Source organism: Panthera uncia, chromosome E1 (assembly GCF_023721935.1).
Source record: "Panthera uncia isolate 11264 chromosome E1, Puncia_PCG_1.0, whole genome shotgun sequence".
NCBI lineage: Eukaryota > Metazoa > Chordata > Mammalia > Carnivora > Felidae > Panthera > Panthera uncia.
In genome coordinates, this window is record NC_064814.1 from 28,774,665 (window position 1) to 28,794,595 (window position 19,931).

General features: G+C 36.2%; 1 protein-coding gene across 1 annotated transcript in view; it reads left to right on the plus strand.

Annotated features, from left to right (window-relative positions):
- STXBP4 (syntaxin binding protein 4) overlaps positions 1-19,931 on the plus strand; it is a 174,993-nt gene that overhangs the window by 84,553 nt on the left and 70,509 nt on the right. Inside the window, exons 13-16 of the mRNA XM_049636450.1 lie at positions 6,341-6,517; positions 13,635-13,751; positions 14,268-14,317; positions 16,370-16,503. Of these exons, the coding sequence (XP_049492407.1) occupies positions 6,341-6,517; positions 13,635-13,751; positions 14,268-14,317; positions 16,370-16,503 (478 nt within the window). The remainder of the gene's footprint in view (positions 1-6,340; positions 6,518-13,634; positions 13,752-14,267; positions 14,318-16,369; positions 16,504-19,931) is intronic.

Consider the following 19,931-nt stretch of genomic DNA (forward strand, 5'->3'; position numbering starts at 1 on the left):
ACATAGCAGAAGGAACATTGTGCTGGACAGCATCTTAGAGGTGGGAGAGTTTAGTCTGGGAAATTTGGAAAGTAATGTACTTGGATATGGTAATCATGTAAGAGAATTGAATGTGCCAAAGCTGGAAATAGAGATTTGGAACAAGCAGTGGAGAGCCTTGAAGTATGGAGACTGAGGTTCTATTTTATCATACTACCTAAGGTTATCTCAGTCTTGTTACGTGAGCAGTATTTTGGGAAAATTGATCCTTCAAAAGTATGCAGAATATGCAATAGTGAAGAACACAATGGGCAGATAGTGAAGAACACAATGGGCAGAGTGATCATTTATGTGATTCTCATAGTATCTAACTATGAGGTGATGGAAACATGAATCAGTCGTGGAGGCAAGAATGCAGATTAAGGAATAGGTGGAAATATATCATAAACGAAGACTTCACAGTATTTAATAACTGGCTGGGTATGAAGTGGATGGTAGGCTGGATGTATGCATGAAAGAGGAGTAAGGAAAGAGAAAGGAGAGAGCACATATCAGAGGCACATAGAAAGTTCTGTGAATTAACTACCCCTCTCCAAAGTGCGTCCATGCTTAAATAAGGAATGAGTTGCATATTCATTTGTGAATATCTGCAAATTACTTTGAGATCATCCACTGGAGAGAAATGGTATACATGTTTTAAAAATCTGAAAAGGAAACTAGAGGTAACTTGCTTTTTAAACACTTTTCCTTCAACAGCCCTCTTCCTGCAGTAACCCTTTTATCTTTTTTCACAAGCTGTAGTGGGACAAAGACCAACAAGGGTTCTCCAATGAGTGAATGTAGGAAGCTGATAAGAGAAGTATTCTTTCAGGCTTAGTAGCGTAAGTTACATTACACCAAGACATATATCTCTTTGCAGTCTCTTTTTTTTCCTCCTGTCGCCCATTGACATTTTGAAAGATTTACTGATTAGCTTAAAAATTACAGAATTTCGAAGGTTAGTGATATGGATGTGCTAGCCTAATTACAAATGTGCAACTGTTGTTAATGCTTGCTCCTACTTTAGGGAGTCGTAACTGGAGAAGAAAATCTTTTACATAATTGTTGCTAACATTAAAAAGACCCATGCCTACAATGTTCCCAAACAACTTCTCTAAAGTTCAATAACTGGTATTACTAATTGATTGCCTCAGGAAAGCCCTTAATAAATTGTCTAGTCTAGCCCTCTGATCACATAGGTGATTATGTATATTTTTCAAAAGCAGTAAAGAGGAATGGGAAAGAGCAGTACCAAGAACTATAATCGTTTCTTTAACCCTCCTGTGAGAATTGTTTCGATGTTATAAAGTAGGTGTTATTTCCCATTATACATCTGGACAAACTGAGTCTTAGAGAATTACATAGCCAGAAAAAAAGAAAGATTACACATCAAAGATTCTGACCTAGCTTTAGCTCATCTAACACTCATGTTTTTTCTTCTACATCATGTTCCTTGTGGGGGTGGAAAAGCACATAGCACATTGTCTTTTGTCTGAGCTTATGGTGCCCTTTGTGTGAGTTTATAGTACCCTTTGTCTCTTTTGTCAAAGGAGAATTTGGCCTGATCTTTCCTGAAGATTCATTGTGAAAATGTAAGGTGGAAAATCCTCGTTTTACAATGGGACAGTATGAGTTGAAGGTATTTCCTCAGTGTCACCAAAAAAAAAAAAAAAAAAAAAAAACCAAATCAGAGATTTGATTTCTTGTATATGGATATGTGCTTCTGGTGTATGTGCTCACACTGCTTAGTATTAAAAAGCATAATACTTATGTTGATTTTTCTGATTGCTATAACATCTTGGTTTCTCTTTTATTTTCTAACTTTCTAAACTGAATTAATCTCTTATCTAATACAAAATAAATCAGTGAACTAGCTGCAGCATTTATCCTGATTGGATTTCAGGCTCATGGTGAGGTACTCAGAAAATTCTGGCTCAATTGTTACGGACATGGGAGGCTTTGCAGTTATTTATTAGAAGATGACCCGGGAAGAAAAGAAAAAATGGATTTATGTGATCCTGTATTGCTAAATACAGCACACTGCTGCTGTCTCTTTTTTACTGCTTCCTCTAAAAGTCATCGTTTCAATGCACTAATCTTTTAAACAGCCATTCAGTGGGAATTGGGCTAGAACTTTGCTAAGGGGTCACATTTACCAACCCAACAGTTATACATTTACAAAAGAAATAGCATGAATTTATTCAGCATCAAAACCTCTGCATCTTTTACCACCCAACTGCATTTCACACTGTATTACCATCAGTGAACTATCATGACTATATAAATTCCATCCAGATTCTTCATTTAATTAACTAGCATTCTTTGAACAAAAATAAAAGTGCTGTTTTTATAGAGGAATAAAAGCTGCATGAAGTGAGTGTGAAGGAGACAAATCATCAGATTAGTTATTATTCATTGCAGCTATGGAGAATTCTCTGCCCCTCCTCTTTCTCTTCAGTGGCACTATATTTTTTTCTAGCTTGATTGAATGAATGGAAAAGGGGGGAACAGTGTAGCAGCCTCGAAGGTATTTCAGTATATTGTAGTGGTCACATCCTAAGCTCATGTGGGGTTGGGCACTGACGATATTGTCAAATACAAGTCATTTTTTTTTTAATCATTTTCTGTTTTTGGAGAGACAGTATGGCATAGTAGCCAAGAGCATGAACTTTGTGCTTTGTGCCTAGACAGCCTTGGTTCAAATCCTAGCCTGTTTGTGACTTTTTTTTTTTTTTTTTTTTTTTTTTTTGAGAGAGAGAGAGGGAGCATGAGCGGGGTAGAGGGAGGAGGAGCAGAGAGGGAGAGAGAGGGAGAGAGAGAGTTTCTCTGCACTGTCAGTGCAGAACCTCCATGCAGGGCTCGATCCCATGAACTATGAGATCATGACCTGAGCTGAAACCAAGAGTCAGATGCTTAACTGAGTGAGCCACCCATGTGCCCCTAGGTTTGTGTTTCTGAGCAAGTTACTTAATGTATCTGTGCTTCAGTTTTTTCCACCTGTTAAATGAGTATAATAATAGACATACCTCAGGCAGCAGTGTGTGGATTGGCTGAGTTGGTCCATGTAAATCATTTACAGTAGTGCCAATATCCATCTGCATCCTGTATGTACAAAAGCAGTCTGATGTGAAGGTGATGAAGCTGTGACACCAGTGACTTGGTCACCTGGCCTGAACCAATTGATGTGGCTTCATAAATGTTCTTTTATTTACCCAGATAGTTCTTTGTAGCAGTATTTTTTGATTATAAGACAGTTTTAAAAATAAAGAAATTAAGTTTTGGGTTTTTTTATTTTTATTTTTTAACATTTATTTATTTTTGAGACAGAGAGAGACAGAGCATGAATGGGGGAGGGTCAGAGAGAGAGGGAGACACAGAATCCGAAACAGGCTCCAGGCTCTGAGCTGTCAGCACAGAGCCCGATGCGGGGCTTGAACTCACGGACCGTGAGATCATGACCTGAGCTGAAGTCGGATGCTTAACCGACTGAGCCACCCAGGCGCCCCAAGTTTTGTTTTTTTTTATTTGAATATAGTTGACATGCAATGTTACATAAGTTTCAGGTGTACAAGGTAGTGATTCAACAACCATAGTTATGCTGTGCTTGTAATTACCCTCTGTCGCCATGCAACGCTGTTGCAATACTGTTGACTGTATTCCCTACCGCTGAATCTTTTGTTCCTGTGCCTGAAATGGAGCTCTTTGAATCAGAGGTGTGATAGGCAGTTGGTTGGCCATATCTCTCCATCCTGAACCCTGCTGCCTGATTTAGCTTTCTGAGACACTCTGTTCTCAAATCAATTTCTATTCAAAAGGCCTTAAAAGTTACCTGATATGGGGCACCTGGGTGGCTCAGTCAGTCAGATGTCCGACTTTGGCCCAGGTCATGATCTCATGGTTTGTGAGTTTGAGCCCCACATTGGGCCCTGTGCTGACAGCTCGCAGCCTGGAGCCTGCTTCGGATTCTGTGTCTCTCTCTTTCTGCTTCTCTCTCTCTCTCTCTCTCTCTCTCAAAAATAAATAAGCATTAAAAAAAAAAAAAAGTTACCTGATGCAAGCTCTTTTGCCTGTCATGCCATTTCCACCAGAGCCTTGCTTGTTCTTTCCCTGTATCTCCTCAACCTTTTTTATCCATTGTTCTCCCAGGAAGCATGTACTCCAGTCAAAAGTAATCTAGTGCCATTTTGCAAATGTACCACATTCCTTCTTGTCTCTCTTCCTTCGTTCACATTGGTCTTTTTGTCTAACGTGCCCTACCCTGTTCCTCCGCTTATCTAAGTTATACCTAATTTTCTGAACTGAGCCGTAAAAGGGAAGGTACCTTTTATCCTCTTTGTATTTTTTATCACATAATATGATTGTCTGGATGTGCTAGCTGCCTAGTAAATGCTGTTAATGATGATGAAGCCTTCTGTTAGCTCTACTTTCAAACTATATTTAGTATCTCACCACTTTACAGCAACTCCAACACTGTCACCCTTGTTCAAGCCACAGTTACTTTATGCCTGTCCCCTTCTTCCACCTGCTCCACCCTTGCCCACTCCCTACAATTTACTCTTAACCCATCTGCAAAAGTATTGCACTTACAGGTTAAGTCAGATCATAATAGTTTCTCTGCGCCAAACTCCCCAATAACTTCCCATCTCACCCTGAGTAAAGCCAAAGTTTTTATGATGCCCTACAAAAGCCTCTTAAGGTCTGCCACTCCACCCCAACACCATCCCTGCCCTCACTCCTTGTGTCCTACTACTCCCTTCTTCCTGTCCCTTACCACTCTCTACTTCTGTCACACTGGCTTCTTTGCTGTTCTCTAAAGATGCAAGGAACAGTTCCACCTCAGGGCCTTTGCACAAACTGGTTCCTTTTCCCAGAAAGCTCTTTGAGAAATCTTCATGGCTCCATGCTTCCTGCAGCTCTCTGATTAAATGTCTTCTCAGTAAGGTCTTCACTGTTAATCCCTAATTTATTGTCTATCTCTCCAAACTAGAGTGTAAATGGGGGGGAGGGGGTGCATGAGGGAGGACTTTTTGTCTGTTTTGTTAGGTTCTCTGTCCTCAGTACCTGAAACAGAATCTGACATATAATAAGTACTTAGGAAACAGTTAGTGCATGTATGAATGAAAAATTGACCCTTAAAAATATGTCCATATTCTTAACTCTCCCTTCATTTCAAACGTATTTAGATTCAAACAAAAGCAAGCATCCTATAATAGCTCTGAGAAAATTAAAGTAGCCATAGTTGAATATTAGCCATGGCAATTGGAGCAGAAAGTTCCATTGCAGAGAAAAGATATTTCTGCATCAAGTAAAGAAAAAGAAATCGTTTACAGTATAATAACTGCCATGTGAAATTATATTAGGTGTCCTGGGGGGACTTTCGTCGACCCAGCACCAAAGCACATTTTGAGAGCGCAAATGGTTTTGGTCACTCCATCCTCTTCCTAAGGTAGAGAATGTAGCTAATTTGGGGTTTTTTTTAATTTGTTTTTATTTGTTTGTTTGTTTTGTCATTTGTTTTGTCAGTTAGTTGTAGAGTAAAAAGGTGAAAGAGCATTAATGTTGGAGTTTAGCAGACCCAGGTTTAAACTCTGGCAATACTATGTGTCCTTGGACAGAGTGGGTAACCTCTCTGAGCCTCTGTTTAATTATGTATAAAATAGTTTTTAATAATGCCTTTCTCTGTTCTAGAGGTTAAATGAGAAAAGACACATGAATCTTCTAGGCCATAACATGTGTTTAATAAATGTCATGTGAGCATTGCACCCTATAGAAATAGCTATATGTTTTGCTACTGAATTCCACCTTTTGGCTTAAATCAAAAGGGAGAAATAGCAGTTAGACTGCTGTCTAGGAATAAGCTTTGGATCCTGGGCTTGGACCACAGGGAAGTCTGCTACACCACAGATCTCTCAGCTGTATCTGATGAAGCTGTAAGCACCTTTCTAGAACATGAGCCCTACCACCTACTTGAGTTTTGTGGAAGCCTACTCTTTTTATCTTCTGAACCAGTTCTTATTCTAGTCTCCATTTTCAATTCCCTTCTAGTTCCCTTATTTCCAAAATGTTATGCTAGCTGTGTGAAGTTGGAAATCCTATACTGAAAATTATCCAGGAGATCAACAGAGGAAAAGTAAGATCAGGCATTTACTGTCCATAATAAAATAACGTGGAGACTCATTTTCACATTGATATGTGAGGAACACATGTATATCTATTAAGTTTGGGAATTATAACTTCCAGAGGGAGGAAAATATTTTGTTTAAACTGTATGTTTTTTTTTAACATGGCTTTTTTTCAATGGCATGAATTTTGCAATCTTCAGGAAGCCAAAGCTGTTGTTGAAGAAACCAGAGCCCTGCGAAGTCGGATTCACCTTGCCGAAGCCGCACAGCGACAGGCACACGGAATGGAAATGGACTATGAAGAAGTGATCCATCTGTTAGAGGCCGAGATCACAGATCTAAAGGCTCAGCTTGCTGATTATTCGGACCAAAATAAAGTAAGCAAAACCGTCCTCTCTTTTAGTTACCATGGTTTCCTTGCCGTTGTCATGTATCCTGTTTTCATTTTCTTTTCATCTGCACTTCTAAACTAGGTCAGTGTTTGTCTTCTATTATTCAATGATAGGATGATGTGTCGTGATGGGATGGGGGGGTAAGGTGAAGGTTGTGAGCCTCCCTTTATCCACATAGCTTGGGGATGAAAAAGCATGTGACCCAAATTTATTTGGGTCATTGGTCAACATTGTGCAGCTCAGGCAGTAAGTCCTAGAACTATTTAACATTTAATTGATTACATTGGTTTTCTCCATTTGTTCCTAAACTTACTAATTTGCCTTGTGGGGATGGGAGGAGGAGAGTCTAGGGATGGGTTTTGCTCTTTGATTAGAGCACTCAAGGAAGTGTGAATGTTAAATAATTTTTGCCCAGGGCCAAGATAATTAATAGGAAGAAACTGAGTTTGAATTTAATAGGCTCCAATTTCAATAGCAAAATGCTGAATGCTATTTATAAGGCAATGTGATCCTTTTTTTATGGGAATTTTTTTATATGATTTTTTAACATAATACATACTATATTCATTGAAAGGTCTTCAAAAACTATAGTAGACATACACATTTTTACTTCACTGAGGTAGAAAATTAAGTAAATTGAAATACATATTTAATGACTTCAACAAGTTCATTTAGGATAGGTGTTTACGTCTCTAATACAGTCAACTTTCAAGAAAACATAAAGCAAATTTGAATAATTTATGTCTATCTATATAAACATAAAACTGTTAAATACCTTAAATATACCAAGTGGAAGTGAAACCAGTTTTAGAAAAGCAAAATGCAGAAGAAAATCTGAAATTTTCTTTGGCTAGCTCTTGAGAGGCACTAATACATTTCTCACATCTGCCCATTTAAACCGATTCCGAAAGAGCTGATGTTCCTACTTTGATAATACACAAGGCTAAGGGAAAGTTATATTACTTGAAAAGGCAACAATACTTAGAAATACTACATATATTTATTATTTTTGACCCAGTGTTTACATTTTGAAATCAGAGATCCATGCTTAGTTCATGTGAGTAACTTTAACATGATTCTGAAAATATTTGGGGAATTAATCAAAATGTCAAGAGTACAGTTTTATAAAACTCTGTTTACTTTTGGAGGGATAATCAACAGTCTTTAAAAATACATTCTAAGTAATATAATATTCAAAGAGTTCTCATGAATTGATTCAAAAAACTTTTTTAAGCATAGATTATTTGCAATTCTCTGTTCCAGCTCTTAGCTGAGAGACATTTTGGTCCTAAGTTGTCTGGCAATGTAATTAATTCAGTTTTTCTCTTTTTTAGCATAATGGGGTCTCCTGCCATTCCTCCTAACAGGATTCTAAGCTGGCCGTTAACGTGTCTCTGAAAAAAATAATCTTTTGTTTATTTTTCAAAGAAAAAATATTAGACAAGAGCATCTCAACATTTTCCAAACTCAATACCAGTGGAGAAAGAGAAGGAAAGTTTTTTCTTTTTAATTGTTTAAGATTGCTTCAAGAGACATTGACCAAGATGTTGCAGGACGTAGATTCAAATATTCTTTTTTAAGACGCAGGTTCATTTTGTAACTATGTTTTTTTCACTGTAAGTTTTTCCTTTAAAAAAATTTTTTTTAGGGGCACCTGGGTGGCTCAGTCAGTTAAGCATCTGACTTCGGCTCAGGTCATGATCTCGTGGTCCATGAGTTTGAGCCCCGCATTGGGCTCTGTGCTGACAGCTCAGAACCTGGACCCTGTTTCAGATTCTGTGTCTCTGGCCCTCCCCCGTTCATGCTCTGTCTCTCTCTGTCTCAAAAATAAATAAACGTCAAAAAAAATAAACATTAAAAAAATTTTTTTAATGTTTACTTTTTTTTGAGAGAGAGAGAGACACAGCATGATTAGGGTAGGGGCAGAGAGAGAGAGAGGGAGACACAGAATCTGAAGCAGGCTCCAGGCTCTGAGCTGTCAGCACAGAGCCCAACACAGGGCTTGAACTATAAACTGCAAGATCATGACCTGAGCTGAAGTCGGACACTTAACTGACTGAGCCACCCAGGTGCCTCAAGTTTTCCCTTTTATTATCTCTATACTTACTTACCTTTTTTATTTTTTATTTTTTCTGTTTACCCCCAGCTTAGGAAATAAAACATTACCAAAACCTTTGAAGATCCAGTGACCCTCCCTAGTTACAATCTTCTCCCTTGCCCTCAGAAGTTACCACTTTCCTGGATTTAGTATTAACCATTTTCTTGATCATTTTACCACATATGTTTATATCTCTTACTGGTAAATGTTGTTGAGTCCTGCCTGTTTATCAACTTTATATAAATAGAATTGTCCTACATGTATTATTCTTGCTTTTTTCACTCAAACTTTTATTTTTGAAATTCATCTATTTGAAATTTATAGTTGGTTCATGTATTTTCATTGTTTTTTTTTTTTGTACTCCCTTGAATGGATATACTACAGTATATTTGTCCATTCTGTATTTGATGAACAGTCCAATTGTTTCTGTTTTCTTTATTATGAACAATGTTGATAACACTTTTGTATATATCCTGCTCCACATGTATAACAGTTTCTCTTGGGTTCATATCTTAGAGTGGATTTGCTAGGTTGAATGATGATTGATCAACTTTACTAGATCATGCCTAATTGTGTTTGAAAGCTTTTGAGCCAATTTTTACTCCCACCAGTAGTGAATGAGAGATACTATTTACCGCACATCCTTGCTGACACGTTGTTTTCATTTACTTTTAATTTATATCAATCTGGTAGGTGTAATAAGTAAATCTCATTATGGTTTAATTTGGATTTCCCTGATTACTAATGACTTTGAGCCACGGGTGTGTTGGGACCAGTTAGCACCGGCTCAAAATAGGTGATTGTATGCATATCTTCTCAACTGCATATTCAGTGATATCAGGTTGTTTGGTAGCTTCATATCAGCTGTGGTGGAATTATTTATACCCCCAAATGCTATAAACCAGGGCTTTTTGCCCTGGCCCAGATAGCCAGTTGAGCATATATTTATGTACTTGTTAGGCATTTATGTTTTATGAAATGCCTTTTCATAACTTACAATTGTTTTTCCCATTAGGTTGTTCTTTGCACATTAATATGTAGTGATTGTTCACGTGTTCAAGTTACTAAACCTATATTAAATTATATGTTATTAAAAATCTTTTCTCTCAGATTCTTGGCTTACTTTTCACCCAGTGGCAAAAGACACACTGACTTTCATGTAGTCAAACTTATCAGTCTTTTCCCTTATGTGCCCTTTTACAAGTTCTTCTATTCCCAAAGATATTCTTTATATCTGCCTCTAAGTTTTGATCTTTCTGTCATTGGTTTCGTAGCATTGTATGGGGATGGAGATCCATTTTATTCTTTCTTTATACTAAATGAACGACCAACTATCCCAGCCCCATTTATTCAAAAGCCTCTTCTTTCCTAATTGATCTACAAAATCAGGTCTGTCATATATCAAGATTTCGTGTGCATTTATCTTTCTGAGGGCCCGCTATTCTCCTTCACTGGTCTATTTGTACATTCTTGCACAAATAACATACTGTTTTGGTTACTCTATCTTTTATAGGGAATCTTGATATATGACCATCCTGCCTAGTTCTTTTTCTTTAAAAGTATGTTGGCTACATGACCCTTTGGCCTTTTATGTGTATTTTATAAATTCAACCAAAAGAAAAAAAAAACTACTGGAATTTTTACTGAAAATAAGTTAAATATATAGATGAATTCGGGAAGAATTTACATGTTTATGATTGAGTCTTTATTTATAAACACCACTGAAGCAAAAGACTGGATAATTGCATTGTGGCCAGAGAATCTAGTCTATAGTATAATTGATTCCAAAATATGTTGGTGGTTGCTTTGTGGCTTATACTGTATAGCCAGTGTTCACACATGGTCAAAGTGAGCTTCAAAAGAATTCCTCATGGTTTTTTGATGTATCGTTTTATATATTCCACTAGATCAGATTCATTAATTGTAAAGTCCAGCTTTTCTCTAGTCATCTTAATTTCTTTGTCAGAGAAATGCATTAAAATCTTCCTTGTTTTTTGGGGCGCCTGGGTGGCTCAGTGAGTTAAGCATCTAACTTCGGCTCAGGTCATGATCTCACAGCTCATGGGTTCAAGCCCCATGTCGGGCTCTGTGCTGAAGGCTTGGAGCCTGGAGTCTGCTTCTGCTTTGTAGTCTGTGTCTCCCGCTCCTCTGCCCCTCCCCTACTGGTGCTCTCTCACGCACGCGCATTCTGTCTCTCTCAAAAATAAATAAACGTTAAAAAAATAAGAAGAAGAAAAAAATCTCCCCTTTTTAAAAAAGTAATGTTTTTAGCCATATATAGGCTTGGAATTACATTATCATCCTTTATGGAATGTTGTGACTCTTCAATTTACCACTCTTATATTCCCCCTAATTTTATTTTTGATTAATACTAGAATAGTTACAACAGTTTTCTTTTGGTATTTATGGTGTATCTGTTTTCCTTCCTTTCACTTTTAACTTTGCATTGTCCTCACATTTTAATTGTGTATGTGGTAAACAACATATAGCTGAATTGTTTCCTCATCTTACTAATTTTTGACCTTTAATTGGAAAGATCTTTCCATTTACCCTGTTTTATTTGATAATGCCGTTGGCTTCATTTCTACCCTCTTTATGCATTTTATTTGTGCTTTAGTTTTTGGTTGTGTTTTTTTTTCTTTCAATGTGTCATGTCTTGCCTGTTTGTTTGTTTTTTAATGTTTATTTTTTGTTTATATTTTGTGAGAAAGAGAGTGTGAGCCGGGAGGGGCAGAGAGAGAGGGAGAAAGAATCCCAATCAGGCTCCACACTGTCAGTGCAGAGCCCGACATGGGCTTTATCTGGGGCTTGATCCCAGGAACTGTGAGATCATGACCTGAGCCAAAATCAGGGGTCAGATGCTTAACCAACTGAGCCACCCAGGTACTCCTTGTCTGTTTTTTTTTTTTTTTTTTTTAATTGGTTCAGATTTCTCCTGTGTTCCCCAATTCCCATTCCATGTATTTCCTTCTGCTGGTTTATAGAAGGTATGTACTCTGTTTCTAATTTTTAATGATTATCTTAGAAATTTTAACATTCTATTTTCACTCAAATTATAAAACTAATCACTAATTTTCCCCTGCTTCTAAATATTATAGTACTTTAAAACCTAAATCCAATCATTCCTTCCTACTTAATTTCTATTTTTGTCAGTATTTTAGTTCTTTCTTGACTTTTAACACCATAAGTTAGACACTATCACAATTTATTTTGTGGAGTCAACTTTTGTTTAAATAGATGCCTTCTTTTCCATTTTCTATGTCCAGCATTCTTTTTTGCATCTCAGGCCTTCTTGCTAAAATTATTTCCTTCCTGAAGTACAGCTTTTAGAAACGTGTTTAATGAGGATCTGTTGGTAACACATTCTCTTCATTTTCGTTTGTCTGAAAACATCTTTATTGAACTCTTGCTCTTGAAATACATGTCTGCTACATTGAAAGTAAGTTTGCACTTAATTTCTTTCATTGTCTTTATTCCATGATTGTGATATCAGCAGCCAATCTGTTATTTGTTTGCAATCCATTGTTACTTTCCTGATGATTTTAAGATCTCTTTATCATCTGTGTTCAGCAGTTTGTGATGACTCATGTGTTGACTTATTTTTATTTATAGTGCTTGAGATTCACTGAGTTTCCTGATCTGAGAAACATTGTCTTTTGATATATCTGAAAAACTCCAAATTGTTATCCTGAGCTATGTCTCTTTCATTCTTTCTGAACCCTCCTGTGTAATTCAGATTGAGTATATACTATATCTTCATCTAGTTATTTTCTCCTTACCTCTTCTCCTTTTTTTATATCCTCCCATTTTATTTTTCTGCTGCATTATGAAAACCTTCTTTACCTCTGCCTTCCAGTTTATCCATTCTCTTTTCAGCTATATCTAATTGGATATTAAACCCATAAAATGAGTTTCTGATTTCATTTTGATTATATTTTTATTTTTAAGATTGATTTTTATGCCATCTGGATCTATTTTTATAGTTTATTTTCCCTTTATCATGTCTTAAATTCCTCCCTAATTTTTAAAACTCATTAAACACTACTTTGTAGTCTATATCTGATTACTCCAATATCTGCTGTATTTATATAGTTTGTTTCCTTTATATAATTTGTTTCCTTCAGCTGACTTTTATTCATGGTAGCTTATTTCCTGAGGTCTTGTTCTTTTGACACATATGTAGAAATTCTTTGAGATCTGAGTTCAGAAAATATCCCTCCACTGAAGTTTTGTGTTTGCTTCTGCCAGTCTAGAACTTATTTAAACCAAAATTTCAGCTTATAAATTTATAAGACACACAGGCAATGTAAATTATGACCTCAAACCTTCATGAGTTTGGACCCATGAAGGTTTTTTTTTTTAACCTACTCTCCAGAACCCAAATGAGAACCATCGATTTACTTCTGTAAGGTTTGTTTCTTTCCAATTCACCCATTAAAGTTCTCTCGTTTGCATGTGTGCCCAAAGATATACCCTCAGAGCAAATTATGCTTCAGCATTCTCTTTTATAAGTAGGTTCACCCAGCATTGTTGTTGTTTGTCTTCATGAAATTCCTTTACTGTCAATGGGATTCTTTTACTGTTCACAGGATTCCTTTACTTCTCTGCCAGCTCATCTTTACATTATATCATATTACATTAAATATATATGTGTATTCTCAGTAATTTTTGTTATGCCACACTGGTAGCGATTTCTGTCAGCAGCTGGTAAGCCGTGTTGTAAACAAAAACAAAACAATGATAAACTCAATTCAAATGTATTTTACTATAAGAATCAATAAAGCCATATGCATCTTATCTTGTAAAATTTGCAGCATCCCTATACAGTCTAACTTTTAAATATGCATATACAGTTAATTAAGTGCCTCCCCAAATCAGAAGATAAGTACACTAAGAGAAAATAATATGGTAATGTTGGATATTAGTTATAAAAACTGAACATAGGAGCCACTGATATAAAATCAAAGAAATGTTTAAGACCCTCCTTTTGATACCTCTATCCAGGAAAGTGTTCAGGAGTTAAGAAAGAGAATCACAGTGCTCGACTGCCAATTGCGAAAATCGGAAATGGCTCGAAAAACTTTTGAGGCATCCACTGAAAAGCTTCTTCATTTTGTAGAGGTAAATTTTCCCATTAACATTACCTTATGCCCATTTTTAAGAAATCTATATATGACTGACACTCAGATAAATGTCATGGTGTTTGGTGGCTAGTGAGACATTCTCTGGGCTCAAAACAGCAATGCTAACCAGCAGCCAATTTTAAAATTGCATAAATAATGAAAAGACCAGCTAACAAATAGATTCTATTGCTAACAGAGCAATAATCCAGACAGGATAACATGGTCCCAAATATATACTATGTTTTTTGAACTCTTTTTCAAAACTGTTAATACTATACAAATATTATTTGATAAATATTTACCCTATACAGAAATGTTTCCATAGCTATTATTACACATCTGAGTGGCGTTGCATGTCAATGTAATTGATTCTTTTTTCCCCACATAACAGAAACACCTTTTAATCAATTGGGAGTGAAAGGAGGAGGGAGGTTATAAACATTAGTTAAGTAAGAAAAGATGTTTTAAAAATATCAAACTTACATATCTCCTTTACTATCTTATTTGTCTCTAGACTATTCAAGAATTACTTTCTGATAATTCTTATCCTTTATCAAATTTAAGGTAAGAACATTTAAGTGTTTACTGTAGAGTATGATTACGTTTTTCATTTGGTAATTGTGACTAAAATACTAGAAATCTCTTAAACAGCCTTAAGATGCTACATAACGATTTGATGCTGTTTTTAATGTCTTGTGGAAACAGATACAAGGACGTGTTGTTTTTGACCCCATTTCTGTAAAAGAAATTCCTGGAGGTATTTAGTCAGTCACTGTAACCTAGTACTCTATTGAGGTAGGAATCACCTATATTGTTTTTGTCAGGAATTCTGTAAAGAGGGGATTACCTTGAAGTTCTGTAAGCATCCTGTGTATAAATAAAAATCACTTTAAAGGTCAGTCTCAAGCCAGCAGATCAGTTATTATGGCAAACAATTTTATAAAACATGTTCATACAATCGGTTTCTTTCATTTTCAACATTCAGTAGACATAAAAAAATATATATATTTGGAGAATACACCTTGATTTTGTTACTGTTCACAGATTGTTTCCAATTCAAAGTTTCTTACTAAGAGCTACAAACATACTAATACAATTTATGTATTTCAAACTGCAAGTCTTTGGTCATTGTGATACATAATGAGAGATACAGAAACGAAAGTTTCCTGTTTATACATTTTCAGAGCAGTTTTTTTCCCTCATCTTGTAAAAGCTGCCACTAGCAATGTACTTCTACTTCTAGCAATGCATACTTGCAGACAGGAGAACTCTGCCCTTCCCTATGAAAACAACAGTTTAATAAATGATGATTCATTGTATTCTTATTCTATTTTAGGGTTCCACAAAGCATTTTTTTTTAACCTTAGAAGAATGTCTATGGTAGTACACTTAAAAAAAATTATTATTGAAATATAGTTGACCTACAATGTTATATTAGTCTCAGGTGTGCACCATAGTAATTTGATTACTCTGTACTTTACGTGATAATAGTATACTTTTGAACTCACTTTATTGTCATGCTTTATTCTAATGAAAGATCAGACATTGCTCTCCATGCTGCTTATGATGCAAGATAAAATGAAGATAACATGAATTTCATAATAATTATTTTCAATAACAATGTTAAAATACTCAGCAATCAGATTCCCTTGTATGGTTAGATGTATTTCCCGTCCCCACCCTCCAAGGTCTCATTGTGACCTTGAATAATAATTCAGAAGTTTTGGTATTAAAAATGAAGGTTAAAAATGACTATTCAAAAGCCAGAGCTTGCCCTCAAACTTAAACTGGTTCATGGAAAAAAAGGTAACTTTAAAAAACAATATTAAGCAACTTTTCACCATGTCTTAGAAACTGAAACTCTAGTACAGTATGGTTCAGTCTTTCTAATATCTATGTCTTCTGTAATAAATTTAGGACTTGATCATTCAACACAGAATAAAGGCTCTGTATTTGAATTTGAGAATTGATGCTTTAGTGTCTGCTTGTGAATGAATATCATCATGCTTAAGAAGATGGACTATAAATAATAATAGTTTTGTTATCAGTTTAAAATTGTCCCTTTTCAAATAAAAGTTTTAATGTGATGGTTTTTTGCAGTAAAACCTAGCATTTTAAATTATAAAAGAGTGCGTTCATTTCAGGTGACATTTGCATCTCCAAAAAGTGTTATAAATGCTGTTCAGATTTAGGGACAACAAATGGAAGAGCTTAAGAGAAATTTCAGGAGCACATACACATTGAAATTATATTTAATATTATAAGAAGTAACAGTAAATGTCTGCTTAATAAATTTACGTCTGAGTGCTTCATTTGAATTTTTACAAAACTAAATAAAAGGCTACATCATGTTAGCATAACATAAGCACTCACAAAATAAGCCCAACAAATGATTTATTTCTCCTTCTTATCAGGTCAGTCTAATTCTTTAAATATGTCTTTGTTACATAACGAAGAATAGAAAACAGAAATGTTTTGTGATTACTTCATTTTATGACTGTAAGAATTCAATATTCCCAGAAATACAAATATTTTTGTACATAAGAGTTCAGATTCAGCCAAGATGGATACTATTTATTGTGTAATAAGCTCATCTTTGCATTATTGCCATCACAGTGAAAGAAGAGCTTTGTTAGCTTCTCAGACTTCCCTCACACCCCTGGGAAGGAACGGACGTAACATCGCAGCAACACTGGCACTTGAATCTAAGGAACTTGTTAAATCTGTTCGGGCCATACTTGACATGGATTGTAAGTTTTCTGCATTTTTTCACTTTTTTTTCCCCCAGTAATTCATTTAACAAAACAAAAGGAGATTTCAAGCTTGACAGTTTAATTTTGTTAAATGCGTTGGCTTGCCTATAGTAAAACTGAGAGCTAATTGATAAAAATCTCGATACACTCCTTGTAGGGGGAGAATATTTACTTTATTTAAAGTACCTGAAATGGCCTCCAACAGAAGATAGCTGATTAAGGCATGTTTTTGCCTCTACTTCCATCCAAAGTGTCTTTGAAATGGAAGAACAGATAGAAAAATAAATCCACAACAGCACTGGAAACCTGGAAGGTTAGAACCAACATTTAGGGATTTTTGAATAATACCCAACAGATAGAATAAAATGGAAGGTACAGCCCAGCTGAGCAAAAGACCCCAAAACACAATAAAGATCAAAGACAAAAATGCTGAAACAGTAAGTTAACTAGAACCGTGAAAAAACGTCCAGGATCACAGGCAGGGAAGACTGGGAACAGACCCTGGGGCACCCAGCAGGGTAATTAATTAAAGGGCTATGGAATAGCTGAACCAGTTCCCCACTCATCAGAGCTGCTGGCTCAGGCATTTCCTCCTGAGCCAGGGCCAGGAGAATACCTCTCTTAAAGAACTGCATGATCTGTCCCTGGACACCCCCAGAGTCAGCACTGGGCTAGAAAGAGATGCAGGGGAACAGGCTTAGTAATGCCAGTGTCCCAGCAGACAGGGAGATCCTTGGGGAGAGCTTAAGTGATCAGTCATTTCCATCCTTCCCTCCTCCTGTCTCCCAGCACTTTTGCCTCTTCATGGATTTGGACTCCCTTTTAATTTGTTTGTTCTTCTGTCTCTTCTCTTGATGTCAGTCTGTCTGCTGGTTGTCTTTATGCTGGCCTCTAGCATTCCACTGTCTCTGTTTGCCACTCTTAATCTTTCCTATGCTGGGGACGAGATATCAAATATATATAAATATAAATGTAGAGAGGCACAGAAAAAACTCTTTGTTCACAAAGTATCCAAATAATAAGTTTTGAGTAAAGTCCTGTGTAGTAAATGGTTTGGCTTTGTAGAGGATATTCAAAGACCCTTTGGGGTAACTTTTAACTTCAAAACTATGTTATAGAAAGAGAATTGGAAACCATGCACAATTTGTGCAGTGAGGTTTTTTTTCTTAATTTTGTATAACCTATTACATTAAAAAAAATCAAATTATATTTCAAAAACCCTATAAGAACTCTCTATGTGAAGAAATTCTGTGGGTTTCAGGATAGATGAAAATAATCACTTCTAATGTATTATGTGTACACTCAGAATTTAAAATATCAGATATTTTTAAGTTAGGGTGGGACCAGTGGAGGGAAACACCTGCATACACACACATAGCCCAGTGGACACTGCCATCATTAATTTTAATTACCTTGCTAACATTAACCTTTACATTTGTCAAACATGATTATTCAAAGAAAATATTTGAAATTCAGCAGAACTCCTTTGGAAGAGAAGTGAAAAAGTCCATCGGCACTTTTTATGTCGTAAGATTGTACCTCATTTGCTGTTTAAACTAGCAAATAGTTTCTGCGTTGTCTTTTTTATTTATTTAGAGATATAATTGCTAACATTGGCATGTATTCCCAGTACTTTCATAATTTTTATGACCTATCTTTTTCAGTTTGATAATTCAGATAAACTCAGCTCATTTTCTTTCTCTTTATGCAGTCGCTTTTCTATATGTAATGGAAAGCAGAAAATTACTACCATGAGGTAGATAATTCAGCTGCAGCCTCTACCTCATTTCCTTTGGCGTGACTGTCTGGTTATTTCAAGTTACAATTCAGAATTTTCTCTTGGGTAATTGCGTTTACTTTCTTCTTAACATAAGTATAATCTAGGATGTTATACAATGGGATTTCCTCAGAAATGAGAATCAGATTTCTTGGGTGTTATAGCTTAAACCCAGTCTCTGATGGAATATCTAGAAGATAATTCTGAACCTTTTTTAGATGGTGGCCTCTACTGAAATCTGGAGAAAGCCCTGTTACCAGACATGTGCAATTATATACATTTGCATCCATCTTCAGAGTGTTTATAAACCCCAACTTAAGAACCTAGATGTAGGATCACAGAGGGCACGAGTGCTTTTTACAGCCTTGCAAACCTGGCCATCCAGCTCTCATCGGGATAGCTGTAGCAATGGAGAATTATGTGAATCATAGAGGCATCCTCGAGGAACAGTTTGAACCCATGTAAACAGTGTTCTGCAGAATTTCTGATGATCCTTGGAGGTGCCCCAGGGAATACCCCAATTAGCCATCCAACTTCATTGGGCAAATTAATTAACCTCTGGTCCTCTTTCCCCATATAAAAGGTGGAGTTCATAATATCTAAACTGGCAGGGTTGGAGGATTAAATGAGATACATGTAAAGTAGCTAACGGAGCACCTGGTAGTATAAGGTGTTCATTAATGGACATTGCTACTGCTGGTGCTGCTAATGCTGATACCACATTATTATCATCTAAAGCAGCTAATTTAAAACTACTTTTTCTCTGTGCTAAGTATTAAGTAACTATCGTCTAAATCTTTCAGTTTGGATCCATTTGAAAAATATGACAGATGAGAGCTTTCCTTAATGTATAACATATAATGTTATTTTCAATTTTGAGTTATAATGTAATCATCACAGGAAACCATGGCTAAATGTCTCAATCAGCATCTTATCTTTCAGTTGTTTTTTTGCTAACTATAACAAAATTTTGGTCTGTTCCACTGTACTGCCTCCACTGAAATAGCATGTAGACAAAATAGGCATTTTCAATCAGTATTGGAACCCCTACAAGGTGCCTCTATCGATCGATCTCCATCAGTATTTACATGGTCAATATCATAATGTTTTAGTGTAATCTTTATTTGAAATAACTACTTGTTTTGAACTTAAATCTTTGATTGACACCTAGTTTCACAAAATAATTCTGTTACAAAGGCAGGAAGAAGCAGTTCTACTTTTAAAACGCATAATAGGGGCGCCTGGGTGGCGCAGTGGGTTGGGCATCCGACTTCAGCCAGGTCACGATCTCGCGGTCCGTGAGTTCGAGCCCCGCGTCAGGCTCTGGGCTGATGGCTCAGAGCCTGGAGCCTGTTTCCGATTCTGTGTCTCCCTCTCTCTCTGTCCCTCCCCCGTTCATGCTCTGTCTCTCTCTGTCCCAAAAATAAAAAAACGTTGAAAAAAAAAAAATTAAAAAAAAAAATAAATAAATAAAATAAAAAAAAATAAAACGCATAATAAAATAATAACTGGCCAGCTATTCCATAGGAGATCTTTAATAAGAACTTACTGACTTCCTCGTAGATGGGCAGCACAAACACAGGCATCCACCTTCCTTCACGATTCCCATGGAAATGATAGATGGAATATAAAAATAGAGTAAAAATCT